Below are 18,250 nucleotides of genomic sequence, written 5' to 3' on the forward strand. Positions count from 1 at the left end.
ATCCTCGGAAGCATTAAACAAGGACTAGCAAAACAATTGTCGACAGTAAACCTCAGTGGTGGTCCAAAGCAGAGAACCATGCTTGATCTTCATCTTGGCTGCAACTATTAGAGGAAGGTCTCAACCTTGATACCCTCTTAGTTGGCTCTGTAGTGGGAATATATTAAGACTGGTGCATCACACGCCAGTCTTAAACTAATTTACATTGGCGGTAAATGCGCCAAATATATTAAGAGGTGCACACCTTTTAATATGTTTGGTACATCTTTGGCTGTTTGTGCAACAGAAATGCAAATCTATGCCTGCTATAAGCATAACTTACGCTAGTTTCTGAGGTAAATTATGATAAATCTGTTGTTCCGGCAGGGGCCATGCTCCCTTTAGCTAAGTCCGCCCCCTTGTCTGCCACTTTCGCAAATTTTAGAACCATGACTTATAACGAAATCTGCAACTTTTTTATGCCAGAAAACTGCCCAAACCTGTTGATGTATTCCCCCACCCATGTATTGCGCTCCCTGCTTCAGCATTAGTACAGAAGACTCCCCGGGCACGGCGCTACTTTAAACACTGTGCCTGGGAAAGCCCTTGACATCACTGCCCATATATAGACCGTGAAATCAGTAGCTCCTCCTGGAGTGGTATCCCCTGCCAGAGAGTTTCCGACACTATGGCCGGGGATTCTGCTCATAGAGGGAATCTCTGATGTCACTGTCCATATATGGAGCGTGAAGTCAGGGGCTCCTCCTGGAGCGGAATCCCCTTCCAGAGCGTGACTGAGGCTGTGGCCAGGGAATCCTCTCAGAGGGAATCCCTGACATCAGTCCATATATGGACGGTAAGTCAGTAGCTCCTCCTGGAGCAGCATCCCAGGCCACAGCTTGGCCAATGCTCTGGCTGGGGATTCCGCCCCTAGAGGGAGTCCCAATGGCTATGGGGGGGGGTAGCGCTATCTACAGGGAGTGACACTATCTTTAAGGGTGTGTGTCACTATCTACATGGGCACTGTGGCACTATCTACATAGGCACTAGCACTAGGGGCAGCTAAGGGGGCATTATACTGTATTTGGGCATTATACTGTATGGGGGCAGCTATGGGGGCATTATACTGTATGGACAGCTGAGGGGGAATTATAGTGTATGGTAGCAGCTAAGGGGGTATTATACTATATGGGGGCATTATACTGTAGGGGAGAGCTGAGGGGGCATTATACTGTATGGGGCAACTACGGGGGGAATTTTACTGTATGGGGCAGCTATGGGGCATTATACTTCATGGGGGCATTATACTGCATGGGGAAGCTATAGGGGCATTATACTGTATGGGCAGCTGTGGGGGCATTATAGTGTATGGTGGCAGCTAAGGGGGCATTATACTGTATGGGGCAGCTATGGGCATTATACTGTGTAAGAGCAGCTATGGGCATCATACTGTGTAAGAGCAGCTATGGGTCATTATGCTGTATGGGGGAAGCTATGGGGGCATTATACTGTATGGGGGCATCTGTGTGGGCATTATGCTGTATGTGGGCAGCAATGGGGCATTATGCTGTATGGGGGATTTGTTTGGGCATTATACTGCATGGGGCATTTGTGTGGGCATTCTACTGCATGGGGCATCTGTGTGGGCATTATACTGTATGGGGCATCTGTGTGGGCATTATACTGTATGGGGCATCTGTGGGCATTATACTGTAGGGGGAATCTGTGTGTGCATTATTCTGCATGGGGCATTTGTGTGGGAATTATATTGTATTGGGGTATCTGTGTTTCCTTTATATTGTGTGGGTGCATCTATGGGGCATTATACTGTATGTGGCAGCTTTGGGGCATTATACCGTATGGGGCAGCTATTTGGCATTATACTGTGTGGGAGGCACTATGGGAGCATGATACTGTGTGGGCTGAACCAGGTGTGTATAAGCGGGGATTGGGCGGGATTAGAGACGTGGCTTAAAAGGAAAAAATATTGCCACGGCTGTCCCTCTTTGCGTTACTTGAAAGTTAGGAGGTATGAATATTATACAACAAATATGGAATTCAAATCCATCTCCACTAGGTGTATCATAGATTTTTCTCAACCCTTATCATATAGCTATATTATTTATGGAGATAACACACTGCCACCTACAGTATTTCAAAAGCCATATGGATTTGGTACACAGCACCAGCAGGGGAGGCATTGATCGTTTACATAAGCATCCTCAATACAGCCAGACATAGCAAGCAATGTATGTATTCAATTCCTACAGAGCAGCAGTGTTCAGGGACTGTATATAGACAAACATTGTCTGTCTACGATTGTCCCTGGATGAACATATATACCGTTACGTCTGAAAGGTATAATACTAAAAATAACTCAACTATAATATAGAGCTTTAATTGTCTTTTTAAAGTATATTTATTTTATTATACAAAATTACTCTGGAAAAGTGTGTGGCTCTGAAATCCCACCATGTAGTGAATAAAAATAAATTGCTACCTGGAGCGATTTTGAAGTGATTTTCAAGCTACTCAATGCATTCCTATAAACAGCGGTTTATCACAGCGATTATTATTATTTATTTTTTTCTTGTGCGATAATTAGCTCTAGCCTAATGCATTCCTTTGGACAGTGATTTATCGCTCACTACAAAACAAAAAAGTCTAGGTCTTGTGCCAATCTTACAGAGAGAGAAGTTTTTTTTAAAGGGATTGCTTAGTTTAGAAAGCCCATTTTCAAATTCCCTCTTTGGGCATTGTGAGTTAATAGAACAGAGTCCCTCTGGCAAATTGACCTTCATCAATTAGCATGGGGATATTGGCTACAAAGTGTCTCTGGAGGAACTGGCCTCTATGATTTACACAGGCAGCCTGTTGATTTCAAGGAGCACCATGTAATGCTTAATTTCTCCTGTGGCTGTGCTGTAGGGAAATGCAACCGCCACATTACACCTGCACAGTACAGCTGTTCGCAGGGGGTCCTGTGATCAGCTAATTTTTGGGGAGCTGCTAACAAAAAGTGATTTGCTCAAAGCAGACAACCCCCTCTGGTATGTTCACCACCTTCCCCAGGTTTTATTAACTCAGGGTTGTGGGTGACCGAGCCTTTAAGTTTCCTAAAAACTTCAATCACTACCAGCTGCATAGAATATAAATGAGGCACTGGGAACAATTTATTTTTTTTAATCTAAATTTTTGTCAGGTTTATCTGTAATCTTCCATTTAATATTAGCCAAAGTGAAAAATGTTGCATTTGTAAAACTTTGCAACTTGGTTTATAAATTATTTTTAAAAATATCACACTGATCTTAAGAGCAAAACCTTCTATTTTCAATATGAATAGTATAAGGGTATGTTCACACGCACTAATTACGGACGTAATTCGGGCGTTTTTGCCCCGAATTACGTCCGAAAATAGCGCCTCAATAGCATTGACAAACATCTGCCCATTGAAAGCAATGGGCAGACGTTTGTCTGTTCACACGAGGCGTATATTTACGCGCCGCTGTCAAATGACGGCGCGTAAATAGACGCCCGCGTCAAAGAAGTGACCTGTCACTTCTTTGGCCGTAATTGGAGCCGTTATTCATTGACTCCAATGAATAGCAGCGCCAATTACGTCCGTAATGGACGCGGCGTTCAAGCGCCTGCACATGCCGGTACGGCTGAAATTACGGGGATGTTTTCAGGCGGAAACATCCCCGTAATTTCAGCCGTTACGGACGCTGTCGTGTGAACATACCCTAACAATAAAGAAATACATTTTACCTTGTTTTAACTTTTGCCATATTAGCAAACCTCAATTTTGTAACCTAGTTTACTTTGTATGTAAAATAATTGAAACCAAATTGCAAGTTCATAAGGACAAATATTGAGTCGCTTGAGCTTATTATGGATATAAATGTAGTCGATGAAATATGAACAGGAAAAGTGCAGACACATTATACACAGTGGATTCTTGGGAAACCAAAATATACAGATCAGGTCTTCACATATTAGTGGATTCAGGTATATTATGTGTAAATATTGTAAGGATGAATTTGATCTAAAAAAAATGAAATCAAATAAATAAACAAAAAAAAATAATATATATGTATATATATATATATATATATATATATATATATATATAAAAAATATGAAATCTACAATAGGCAGAAGCTACATACGGAGCCAATTCATTCATTTAAAGAGGCTCTGTCACCAGATTTTGCAACCCCTATCTCCTATTGCACCAAATCGGCGCTGCAATGTAGATAAGAGTAACGTTTTTTTGTTTTTTTTTTAAAACGAGCATTTTTGGCCAAGTTATGACCATTTTTATATTTATGTAAATGAGGCTTTCTAAAGTACAACTGGGCGTGTTTAAAGTAAAAGTACAACTGGGCGTGTATTCTGTTCGTTACATCGGGGCGTGTTTACTTCTTTTACTAGCTGGGCGTTGTGTATAGAAGTGTCATCCACTTCTCTACACAACGCCCAGCTTCTGGCAGTGCAGACACAGCGTGTTCTCGAGAGATCACGCTGTGACGTCACTTCCTGCCCCAGGTCCTGCATCGTGTCGGACGAGCGAGGACACATCGGCACCAGAGGCTACAGTTGATTCTGCAGCAGCATCGGCGTTTGCAGGTAAGTCGATGTAGCTACTTACCTGCAAACGCTGATGCTGCTGCAGAATCAACTGTAGCCTCTGGTGCCGATGTGGCCGACACGATGCAGGACCTGGGGCAGGAAGTGAGTGACGTCACAGCGTGATCTCTGGAGAACACGCTGTGTGTCTGTACTGCCAGAAGCTGGGCGTTCTGAAGAGAAGTGGATGATACTTCTCGTCAGAACGCCCAGCTAGTAAAAGTAGTAAAAACGCCCCGATGTACACACATAATACACGCCCAGTTGTACTTTTACTTTAAACACGCCCAGTTGTACTTTAGAAAGCCTCATTTACATAAATATAAAAATGGTCATAACTTGGCCAAAAATGCTCGTTTTTAAAAACAAAACAAAACACGTTACTGTAATCTACATTGCAGCGCCGATCTACTGCAATAGGAGATCGGGGTTGCAAAATCTGGTGACAGAGCCTCTTTAAAATAAAAATAACCCTAAAGTAGATGAAAGATGGAGGTGAGGAATGAAGCCTGGAAAAAAGCTGCAGGAGCCAGTGGACCCTCTTACATATACATAGTAGAGTAGCCAGCTGTTCCTGCATTGAGAACTACACTTGTGTTGAGGGGATAGAGGTAGATCATTTTAAGTATGTATTATAAATAAGAACACTAGGGATAGGTTGGGAATGTGGGGGGTAAAAAGGAGGTAATTAAATAAATGATTGTCCATCCAAAAGCTATCGTGCCTTACTTTAAAGAGTAACTGCACTTTCAAAAAACTTTTGCTATGTCATAGAAACAATTTAAAAGTTTTGTTCGGTGGGTGTCTGGGTGCTGATACCCCCCCCCCCTTTGCTGAAGCGGAGGTGCAGAAGCGCTTTGCTGAGCACTTGACACCTTCGTCTGTGTTCGGTGCTTCTTGTCTTATAAAAAACAGTGTCTTCAGCCTAACGAGGGGCGCCGATCCCAGCCAGAGCACTTCTGCACCTTCGTTTCAGTGATCGTGGGGGTCTCGGTCTCTATGATATATCAAACGTTTTTTGAAAGTGTATTTACTCTTCTGAAAACCCTTGCCTTGTGCACCAAGATAGCTCGTCCTGCCCCAGGCTACACAAATAAATTAACAGATTACAAAAAACAGCCACATTATATGCAAGTCTATGTTTGGATCTACGTGTGAAAATAAGGGCTTATTCAGACGAACAGGATATACATCCGTGCAACGCGCGTGATTTTCACGCGCGTCGCACGGACCTTTATTAGTCTATGGGGCCGTGCAGACAGTTGCGTGATCTTTATGCAGCGCGAGTCCGCTGCGTAAAACTCACGACATGTCCGTTCTTTGAGCGTATTTCGCGCATCACGCACCCATTGAAGTCAATGGGTGCGTGAAAACAACGCATGTCACACGGAAGCACTTCCGTGGAACGCGCGTTATTCGTGCTACAGCTGTAAAACTATGAATGAAAACAGAAAAGCACCACGTGCTTTTCTGTTTACAAACATCCAAACGGAGTGTCATAATGATGGTGGCTGCGCAAAAATCACGCAGCCGCGCATCATATACTGATGACACACGGAGCTGCTAAGTGCCTTTTGTGCACGCAAAACGTTGCATTTTTTGCGTGCGCAAAACGCACACGCTCGTGTGAATCCGGCTTAACATGGATCCCCCAGCACACACAAGTTCACTGGGCAGTCCAGCAGTAAGTATTGATGCTTTACATCTCTGGGGCCATGAGTCTTAATATTCTCAACACATCTCTATAATGTCCGCTATACAGGAAAAACAATGGACTGAAGAGCTGATCACGATTGACCAGAGACCAGAAAAATTTATTACAAGTATTTAGAGAGTAATATCAGAGGAAGGTACGTAGAAGAAGAAGAACTGATTTTATATTCTGTATTTAGTAGAAAAGAGGATTGTATATACATTGGGACATCACACAACACACTTAGACCTGATTCACACGAACATGTTAAACGTCCGTGGGACGGCCGTTGAAACAGCGGCCGTCCCACGGACCTATGTAATTAAATGTAGCCATTCACACAACCGTAGTTTCAACAGACCGTGTGAAGGGTCCGTGCGAAAATAGGACATGTCCTATCCTTTCACGCATCATGCATCCCTCTATAGACTCTCAACTATGGTGGATGCGTGACATCACGTCCCGCAGCGCTGATGTCCGAGATGTGCAGCGCTCATGTGAATCAGGCCTTAGAATACACAGTGAGTGTGGTATGTACCGTCAGCAGCCGGGCAGAGTGTGAGCCTGGAGCAAGATTACCAATATTGTGCAATGAACAGCAAACAATATCCATTTTATTAAAAGTCTAGCCACTCTAAAAGCAATAAATAGTAATGTTGTTCTCACTGATTTACACTGGAGACCCATTCACTGGGCACAACGGGTTATTAAAATAGTGATCAGTGGGTCAAAGATGACCCTACAGGGTTATTCCACTGAGAAGTAAGAGCATGGCAGTGTTTATAACTGGAGATGAACCAAGTTCTTGATCCAGATCGGGATTACAAGATTCCGCTATGACCTTCTCTTTTTGCCTGCAGAACCCAAATCCTTATGTCCCTGCAAGCTTACAGCACCAAGTTTTTGATCCAGATCGGGATTACCAAGATCCCACTCTGACCTTATACTTCTCTCTTTTTGCCTGAAGAACCCAAATCCTTATGTCCCTGCAAGCTTACAGCACAAGACACAAGTTTTGTTTTCCAAGTCTAAAATGAATTCCTCTTATATGTAGGCCCCTCTTCTAAATCTTATTATCCGGTATGATTAAGCATGAAGCACTTGGTTTAAGATGAAATATATGAATGGGATGAAACCCAGGCCTAATAGGAAACAGGAAGAAGATGTTCAGAGCTGCCCTGTAGAAGGGATTTACAAGGCGGTCCAACACTGAACCCTTTCAAAATCTGAAAATTCACGTTTGACTAAAGTTGAATTCCATATACCACCATCAACTCCCTACGTCTCACTTTTTTTCAACCCATCAGTTTGTTTCTTGCATAACAGGAAAGTGTAGTGTAAAGTGTAAAGGAAACCCATTTCAAACTTGAGTGACATCATTTTTTTATCTCCTTAAGGTGCTCTCTGCTGTAGAAATCACAAATCTGTACAAAAGTTTACCAATATGTACCAATATGTGTCGCAGTAAAAACGAGTCAATATTTACATAGAAGTGAAAAAGTTGTGGAAGTCTCGCGATTATCACAAGGATTCCAATTTTGAATTGTGATACAAATTTCTGATTGTTGACTCAAGTTAATACATATACAAAAAATATTAATTTAATAGTTGTGAAGTTATTTCATCATGTTTAATATTTGTCATATTTTATTTATATTATTGGGAAGATATTTGCATCCATGTATGTTCTGCTGCAAAAGATTACATATGTATCTATTGTCTAGTGGTCCCCAATCTTTTTTGCACCGAGGACCAGTTTGATGCAAGAACATTTTTCCAGGGACCGGCGGGGCGGGGGTTAGAGTCAGTTCACACATTGCGGAAATACGGCGTATACCTCTATTATGCTGCGGAAAATCCGCAGAATAATACAGTAGCAGCAAAATGGATGATATAAAACAAGTCTCATCCACACTCAGCGGACATTCCGGGCGAAAAATTGCACCACAGTACCAAATGATCCGCGGCCCGGTACTGGTCTGCGGCCTGGTGGTTGGGGTTCACTGGTCTAGATGGTGGGATGCATAAATCTTATAATAAAGTATTGTATATTAGTATGTGTATGGGTAGCATGCTGGCTTAGTGGTTAACAACGCTTGGGTCCTGAGTCTGATCAGCGCAATATTTGCATAAAGTTTGATTGTTTTTCCCAGAGGTGTAACACGAAGCTCCTGGGCCCAAGTGCAAAAATCTGGGGTTCTCCCCATTCCTGGGTAATTTACCTCCATTTTATTTTACACTTCAAAAACATACTGGTACGTAAACAGGCCTAAAATAAAATTGTCCAGCTGTGGGATATGTGAGTGTCATATCAACAGCAGAAAATAATTATGTGAAATGCACATTTATTTACTGGCATACCACCCTTTATTGTGTAAATTCAGCATCTTTACACAGTTACTGTATGATGAGGATGATGATGGTTTGCAATGTAACAAACACACCTACAATTCTCCTTACCTTCTAAGTAATTGGCATTATTAAATTGTGTATTTCTTGTTTTAATTTTTTTTAACCTTATAACTCATTTGCTAGTTGCGCCTCCCTGTGGCTCACTGGTTAGTGCTTTTGCCCTATAGCACTGGTGTCCTGGGTTTGAAATCAGAGATTGTGGGGAGATTGTATGTTCTCCACATGTTTTTCATAGGTGTTCCACACTCTAAAAACATACTGATGGGTGAATTGGTTTCCTATGAAATTGTCCCTAGTGTGTATTCAGGGGTGTAGCTAAAGGCTCGTGGAGCCGGTTCAAAAGTTCAGCTTGCCTCCCTTCAACTTCTCTTGACGACTGACGCCCGTAACCGTCAGATGCATTGCTGGGTCCCTTAAGTTACTCATCGATGCAACACTAGCAGCCAGGGGCATTGGTAGGGTCTTAAAAAGATCAGGGGCACAAACACCAAGACGTATGTTTCACCCCCCCCCCCAAGACTGCGACCCCCTACAGCTGTGCCACTGGATAGCATTGGATAGGCTTAGGTACAGTGGCTCAGCAGACAGCATCACACATGGTACATACCCCCAACCATCCCAGATCAGCGGGACAGTCCTGGATTACGGGCAGTGGTATGTCCCGGTTTTAACTGTATCTGCGTCCTCAGTACGCAGATATCCAATGCTGAAGCATGGAACAGTCAGCTCCCTGCTCCACCATTCAACTATGGAGTCCTGGTCCAGAGCAGCATAAGCTCTCTTGCCGGGCACTCCTGTCTTGGCAAAGCCCTTGATGTCACTGTCCATATATGGAACTATCTACAGGGGTTGTTAGCGATATCTACAGGCAGTGTGGAGCTATCAACAGGGGGGTTAGCACTTTCTACAGGCAGAGTGGCGCTATATTCAAGGGGGTGGCACTATCTATGGGCACTGTGGCACTATATGAGCATATCTACATGGGCACTGGTGCTTTATATGCTGGCACTGACACTTTATGTGGGCACTGTGGCACTATATGGGCACCATCTACATGGACACTGTGGCACTATATGGGCACCATCTACATGGGCACTGTGGCACTATGGGTACCATCTACATGGGCACTGTGGCATTATGTGGGCACAGGCACCATATATGTGGGCACTATCTACAGTGGGCACTGTGGCACGATCTACAGGGCATTGTGGAACTATGGGGCATTATACTGTATGGGGCATCTGTGTTGACTTTATACTGTATGGGTGCGTCTATGGGGGCATTATACTGTATGGGGGCATTATACTGAGTGGGGCAGCTATTTGGCATTATATTATGGGGGGGCAGCTATAGTGGCATTATACTGTGTGGGGGTTCTATGGGGCATTATACTGTGGGGAGGCACTATGGGAGCATGATACTGTGTGAGCTGAACTGGTTGTGTATGGGCAGGGATTGGGCGGGGATTAGAGGCGTGGCTTAAAGAGAAAAAAATTGCTGCTACGCTCGCCAAATCGGTTGTCCCTCTTTGTGATACTTCAAACTTGGAAGGTATGTATGATAGGCTTAGATACAGGGCCCCAGCAGACAACATCACACATGATATGCTTGGATACAGGGCCCCAGCAGACCGTATCCATATGATTACCCACCTGGCTCCCGAGTTGGGTTCTCTTGAGGACCCAGTTCTGCACCCGGAGTTGAAGAGGACCTGACACAGGAGTGGGGAGCACCCGGCGAACCCGGGCAAGTGCCGGGGCCCACTACCCTTGGGGGGGCCAGTCGGCCACCGGGTGCTGACATCATCACGATATCACTGTCCATATATGGATTTTGGCTCTGGGGTTGCCCCTGACATCACTAGCCGTATATGGAAAGTGATGTCAGGAGCAGAGCAGGAGTCCCAGGCAGAGTGCTAGTAGTGCTCTGCCCGGGACTATGGCTCTGGGGTTGCCCCTGACAACACTGTCCATATATGGACAGTGATGTCAGGGGCTTCTCCTGAAACGGAATCCCCAGCCAGAGCGTCGGCAGTGCTCTGGCTGGGGATTCCACTCCTAGAGGGAAACACAAAGGCGCTATCTACAGGGAGGGGGGCTGTGTGGCACTACCTTGGAGGGTGGGCTGTATGGCCCTACCTGGGAGGGGGCTATGTGGCACTACCAGGAAGGGTGGCTGTGTGGCACTAACTGGGAGGGGGCTGTGTGGCACTACCTTGGAGGGTGGGCTGTATGGCCATACCTGGGAGGGGGCTGTGTGGCACTACCAGGAAGGGGGGCTGTGTGGCACTACCTGGGAGGGGGGCTATGTGGCACTACCTGGGAGGAGGGGGCTGCGTGGCACTACCTGGAAGGGGGGCTGTGCGACAATACCTGGAAGCGGGGCTGTGTGGCACTATCTACAGAGCGCACTAAATTTATGGGGGTACAAAGTGGGGGCCTAACATCTATATGGGGGGCACAAAGTGATGTTTTCTGCCATTTTACTGCCGCCGTGAGTTCTCCCACAAAGGGACCTACTAAGTCTGTGTCGCCCAAGGGCCCACATAAACCTGGAGCCGGCTCTGTATGGAGGCTTGTGTAGCTTCACCTATTGGAAACTACATAGCACATAGTTACTACAGTAACTGTTGACAGAAGTGGTGCTATCCTATAGCTACGCCACAGTGTACATGTCTGTAAGAGACGGAGAAATTAGTTTGTGAGCCGGATTGGGGAGAGGAACGGATGTGAATGATTACAATCTGTGTACAGTGCTGCAGATAATATAAGACTATATAATAAGACTATATAACATTGAAATAAATACAATGATCATATGATGTACATTATTAGGTCACCGGTTATCATAATGTACATGGTGCAGACAAAATCTGGTATATTGTCTATTTGTTCAGTGTAGTGTTATATATTGCTATTATTTATATCTGTCAACCAGTCTGTAAAATCCAGTTATGTTAACCACTTATGCTGAAACACTGGCATCACCGAATACAGAAGGTGCTGATTTTGATGTAGAAGTCTCTGCCAAGAAAAAATACTTGAGTGTCATCTTTGTTTATCATATATGTAAAGGGGAGCATCACCTGACTGCAGGCTATGTCATAATGTATGTAATAATCTGCAGGCTGAGCGTTAACTGATACATATATAATTTAAAAAAATGGTACAAACATATTCCATTGATCACAAAATGTATGAGACCTGTTTAAAAATCCTTCTAGTCATGATTGCTCCGATGGCAGTATCTAACAGCAATAGTGCATGAATTCGCCATTTGGGTCAATGCAAAGGTTAAATTGGATTATGTTTTACTATTATTGGGAAAGTGATTCTGGTTGCCACAAAGTAGCCATATGTGGCCTCGGGGCAGATGACCTGGCATCAAAATGTTCATTTGACTGGGTGAAAGCTTTGTCTATGGCCACCTTTAGGGTATGTTCACACGCCCTATTTACGGACGTAATTCTGGCATTTTACGCCTCGAATTACGTCCGAAAATACGGCTCCAAAGCGTCGGCAAACATCTGCCCATTCATTTGAATGGGTTTTACGATGTACTGTGCAGACGGGCTTTATTTTTACGTGTCAAAAGATGGCGCGTAAAAAAGACGCCCACGTCAAAGAAGTGCATGTCACTTATTGAGACGGAATTGGAGCGGTTTTTCATTGACTCCATAGAAAAACAGCTCCAATTACGTCCATAATGGACGCTGCGAAAAACGCCTGCATATGCCATTACGTCTGAAATTCAGGAGCTGTTTTCGCCTGAAAACAGCTCCGTAATTTCAGGCGTATCGGACGCTGCCGTGTGAACATAGCCTTAGGCCTCATGCACACGACCGTAGCCGTGTGCACGGCCGTGATTTTCGGGTCGGCCGGCTGCGGACTGTCAGCGGACTGTCAGCCGCAGGCCGCCCGCACATGCACATGGCCGCGGCCATTGTTTTCAATGAGCCCGGACCGCAGAACCGGGCCGTAATAAGACATGCCCGTTCTTTCTGCGGTCCGGGCTCCCGGGCCGTGCACGGACCGCAAAAACTACGGTCGTGTGCACGGCCCCATAGAAAAGAATGGGGCCGCAATTCTCCCGTGGATTTTCGGGGGAATTGCGGCCGCAAAAACACGGTCGTGTGCATGAGGCCTTAGGGTGGGGCTCCACAATGACATACTGTATGTCATGTAATGTATTGCAATGTGATCTCACCACAAAATCACAAGTTCATTGTGATGTCATTATGATGTCATGCAACCATAAAATTGCATGTGACCCTCCTGTTGAGAAGGTAAAACAATCAAAATTGCATTGTGACATCATAAAACAGCAAGATTGCAAAGTATCAAATGTGATTAATATAGGGGGGATTTCACACGGTTTCCAATTATCGCACAAAATCCAACATTGTTTATGTACATGTGATTTTTATTTGACTCCCACTGGAATACAGAAGAAGTAATGTAACATGATCGTATTTAGCGCTGCAATTTCACCTAAATTTATCACCATGGATCCCCTAATCTTATTGGTAAGAATTGCTTTCAATATGTTCATTCTGGAGGGTTACATAATATTAAATGCTACTTTACGCATGGACAATCAGATATATTGCATCTCTTTGTATCAAAATCCCATCATCTTCTGAATTTGGGTGGATTCACATGCGGCAGGTTTTGTTGCAGAAATTTTCTGCAACTCAAAATCTGTTTTATTCATCTAAATGGAACTTGCAGAAATCCATGTGCACGCAGCAGATACGATGAATGGGGCCTTAGATGTGATCCATTACAGGTGGATCCTGCGTAGACACGCAGGATCCACTGACATTGAACCCGTCAGTCCCGCAGGACTGACGGATTCAGGACATAGCAAACGATACAGCTGCTTTGTATACAGACTACAGAGCAGCTCCTATCTCAAAAAGTAAAAATAATTTTTAATAAAAACTATTTATAAAGTTGTACCGATCGCCAGTGACTGCCATTTTTATTTTGAAAAAAAAAATGCCTTTCAAAAAGTTCACATAGGCTTTAAGGGTAGATTCACACACGGCAGATTTTGTTGCAGGAAAATTTCTACAAATGAAAGAGTTCCATTCATCGTATCTGCAGCGTGCACCTGGATTTCTGCGAGTTCCATTTAGGTGAATGTTACGGATTTTCAGTTGCAGAAAATTTCCGCGTGTGAATTTACGCAAATTTCGAAGAAGATGGGATTGTGATACAAAGATGTAATATATGTGATTGTCCATGCGTAAAGTAGCACACTGAAAGGCATTTTTTTTTAATAAAAAGGTCAAAGGTTTACATAGCCTTTAAAGAAACAAACAACTACTTTCAATTATTCTTATCTGGGAGGTTCAGGAATGAGGAGTATGTTGGACCTATTGTGTAATGCATCAGTAATGGGAATATAGTCTACAGAATTCACAGCCTCTATTCTCCAGTGTTCATGGATTTAATATACAGATGTAGTAGAGCTAGAACTTGTTGAGTGCAGAAGAGCTGAGTTTGATATTCAGCAGAACTCTTGGTGATCAGATGCATTGTCTGTGGTTTTATATAAGAATGTCTGGTCTTTTGGGAAATTATCCTGATCCTCAAAACATGAAAGGGTTTAAAAGACACATTCAGCTCTGCTACGTTACAACTGTATTTCCCATATGGCACGGTTATTAGTACTGAACACCTTAATGGGAACTTGTGAGGAATAATAAACTCTTCTTCTGGAAGGGATAAAAGTATAAGGTCATTGAAGGAAACATACTCCACAAGATGAGCATGTGAACTAAGAGAAACTTCTACAATAGACTATGACCGACATAAGAGGGGCAAACTACTACCGGCGTCTATCACCGGACAACTGGATCAGGTCATTACTACTACAAGGTACAAAGCCAAGCCAACTGAAGGTCTCGTAGTTTAGACGTCATTATGAAGACGTAGAACCCTACAAATTGTCCCAAGTTCATATCTCCACATCTGTCATTGAGATTAGGCCAAGGATTGTGACCTACAGTATAAAGTGTGAGACCTGCGGTGCGTGCGTGTGTGCTCGCTACTATACTGGAATATTGTGTACCATACTGGTAGTCTATGGACATTTAAATAGTAGTCAAACCAAAGATACAACAAAGCAATGATGTGATATTGTATAGTAAAAATCCCCCCACGGAGAGATCCACAGAAGACACATCCCTTATTCATGAAAGTGATGTTCTGCGCTTTAAATCAGGTGAGTACAGCAGATATTACAGCTGGAGATAAAGCAAACCATTGTCCGCCTTCTTAAGTCATACCTTGTGTATCAAGCTTTAGACGTGGGTGAATCTAATCTCCCCAAGATCTTTACCGGGGGCCGCATATGGTGCTTTGCCGCAAACCTGATGAGCATTACAATATTTTTTACTAACTATTTTGCTCTTCTTTTAATAGAGCAGTCATCATCTTACGGCATGTCACGTCCCCTATGCATGCTGACAGCAGCTCGTCAGTGTTTGACATTTTATAATATGTACAGATGTAGCAGAGCTGAATTTGTCAAGTTTCACAATTTGTTGTTTTACATAAGACATAAGTGCAGAGTTATCATGGTGCACAAATGGTTCAATGACAAACTCGACTTTACTGCATCTATACTATATGAACACAACTCCGAGCTTTCCGTTTTGACGTCTGTAAACTACTTCACAATACGGATTTCTAATCTTTCCTGTTAACATCACAAAAATAGTTGTTACAGACCACATGGCTTTATTTTTATTCCCCAAAAAAAGTGAAAAAATATTTTCTTATGCTAAAATAATAATCATATGGTCTCAAGTTTTGCTTTTCCCTGAAATTCCTTCCAAAAGTTCTGCTTAGCTGACATTGTTAAATTAAAGAAGCAAAGAAATGCGGCGAGTCCGGATTATATATAGAGAATGTAACAGACCATATATAAACACAAATGTATATATGAGAGGACAGTGATGCCTTACCCTGGGTCCAGTTCCCCTGTGATTTAAGGATTGTGTCACTTGCAGCAGGACAAGAAGAACTTGTGAAGTTACAATAAAGGCAAAACTTCTCTGGATCATTTTGTTTCTTCTTCAAGACAGGTGCGAAAGTTTATAAAACAGACATATAAGGGTTAATCTTCTGATTTTCTGCAGTTTGGAAAACGAAGCCAAACCGAATACTTAAAAAAAAAATGTTAAAAAATTCTAAGAAAGCAAAGTAATGGACATGCACAGATGTCTCTTCTGTGGCTCTCGCCTTGTCCTTTACTGGCAGCAGGTTTAAAGCATTAACACTTTCATTGGGATCCCATTATAAACCCGCCTGAAAGGGGAGGGCGAGTAGGGGGGTGGTAAATTAGGTCTGACCCCTTCTTTTTAAGTTGCTTAGATGGTACTACCTTGGGTGTGTTGCTGCCACCTACTGTTCAATAATTGAGCAACAAAAGTTTTTATTTTTATGCGGCGTTACCATAGGTTTGAATTTTCTTATGACTTGTGTTGAAAGGCGTTTATATACTTATACCGGTATTCTAAAATATTTATGAAACAAATAGAGATTTAGATAATTTGTACAAGTGCTAAGATTCCTTACACGTGTTAATATTTAAAATAATGGTGACATAATCTTTACATCTACAGTTTCCAATTATATTAAAGGGGTTGTCCGAGCAGGGGGTGGTTTTTCATGCTGATGACCTATCCACCGTATAGGTCATTAGTATATGATCAGTGGACGTCCGACATCCGGACCCCGCACCGATCAGCGGTTTCGGCTGCCTATGGGCATCGGGAGTTATACAGTGTTCAGAGCCGGAAGCAGAAGGTTCTGTACACTGTATAGCGGCCGTGCTGGGTTACTGCAGCAGGTCCTCTATACTGTGACCGAAGTCATCTGCTTCTGGCTCTGAACACTGTATAACTCCCTGCTGCCTCTGGGCACTGGAACAGCTGATCGGTGCAGGGTCCGGGTGTCTGACCCCTACCGATCACATACTGATGACCTATTCTGTAGATGGGGCCGTCAGAATGAAAAACCGCCCCATGTCTGGACAACCTATAATCACTGATAGACCTATTTCTCGCTAAGGTTATTTAAAACTTTTGTAGTCTTTTTTTTTTAATTATAATTATTATTATTTGTATGTGTTTAGTGTTTAAACATTTTTCTAGGCGACATTTCGTACAAATTTTATTTGGATTTAGCGCTGCAGCTTCTATGTATTCACTTTAAATAGGAACTGTATAACGCCATGGCGAACCTGCCAGTCAGCTAGACTGATGGCTTGGCTGGCAGCGGCTCCTGTGTGCCTCTAATACACAATCTAACCCTAATCAATTCTAGGTTAATCAACTTTGATGTGATCAGTATTTAGGTTATCCTGTGTGTTAGAGACACACAAGAGCCGCTGTCAGCTGAGCCGTCAGTCCGGCTCACTGACAGATTCAGCTTACAGTGGCGTTATGCAGCTTCCATGTAAAGTGGATACATAGAAGCTGTCTATTTTAGAAAAATGTTTAAAAACTCTAAACACATACATTAAATAATATATATATATATATATTTTTTTTAAAAAGGCTACAAACGTTTACATAGCCTTTAAGCCTAAAGAGATCTCAAGCTCCTGACAAGAAGTCCATGGCAAGTGATGGTCATTCTTTTCATCATTAATTGATGTTAGATTTGCCCCAAGCACAAGTGAAGACCTGTTAGATGAACTGTGATTCTGACACATCTGATTCTCCTAGATTTCAGCACTGAGAAGCCTGAAGATTGCTATTTCTATAATATTAGTGTGTAGTTATATAATACATAGTTACATAGTTGATAAGGTTAAAAAAAGACACCGGTCCATCAAGTCCAATCTTTAATCTTACTGTGTTGATAAGAGAAAGGCAAAACCCCAATGAGGTTGATGCCAATTGCCCCATTAGGGGACAATTCCTCCCTTACTCCAATACACGTACATTGGAATTTTTCTTACTGACATGTCTGTAAATATTATTTGTATAATCATCAATTTCTGTCAGAACCTGATGATTATATAGGGCTGAGTGACGTTATATAGGCACCGCTTATCTCCTCCTGCAGAAGAGGTCTGTCGCAGATTGCTTTTGTAGCAAGTTCCTTTTACCGTGCCAACCACTTATTGACATGTACAGCTCCCTCTTTCTTTAAGAAGAGCTGAGCTCCTTCAGCAGCTGCAGTGTGTATTATACAGTACTGGGGAGTAACTAAACTTTTTAAAAAAACTTTTGACATGTCATAGTGACATATCAGAAGTTTTGATCAGTGGGGGTCCAAGCACTGAGACCCCTTCAGATCGCTAGAACTAAGGGGCAGAAGTGCTCAGGTGAGTGCTAAATCGCTACGTTTATGCTTTCCTCTGCTCGGCTTTCTTCGGAAAGCCGAGTGAGCGGTGTACGGGCTTAATAGAAACTTTGAGTCCGTACACCGCTCACTCTGCTTTCCGAGGAAAGTTGAGCAGAAACTAAGCAGCACAGCGAGCACCCGAGCGTTTTCATATAACCTAGAGAGAGGC

At 43.1% G+C, this 18,250-nt stretch overlaps 1 protein-coding gene across 4 annotated transcripts in view; it reads right to left on the reverse strand.

Annotated features, from left to right (window-relative positions):
- Positions 1–15,972, reverse strand: part of SMOC1 (SPARC related modular calcium binding 1) — a 188,688-nt gene extending 172,716 nt beyond the window's left edge. For all 4 annotated transcript variants that reach the window (XM_075843400.1, XM_075843399.1, XM_075843398.1 and 1 more), the window contains exon 1: positions 15,690–15,972. In XM_075843400.1, coding sequence (XP_075699515.1) covers positions 15,690–15,788 — 99 coding nt within the window. In that variant the 5' untranslated portion in view covers positions 15,789–15,972. The remainder of the gene's footprint in view (positions 1–15,689) is intronic.
- Between the last annotated feature and the right edge of the window lie 2,278 nt (positions 15,973–18,250).

Source organism: Rhinoderma darwinii, chromosome 12 (genome assembly GCF_050947455.1).
Source record: "Rhinoderma darwinii isolate aRhiDar2 chromosome 12, aRhiDar2.hap1, whole genome shotgun sequence".
NCBI classification, from domain to species: Eukaryota; Metazoa; Chordata; class Amphibia; order Anura; family Rhinodermatidae; genus Rhinoderma; species Rhinoderma darwinii.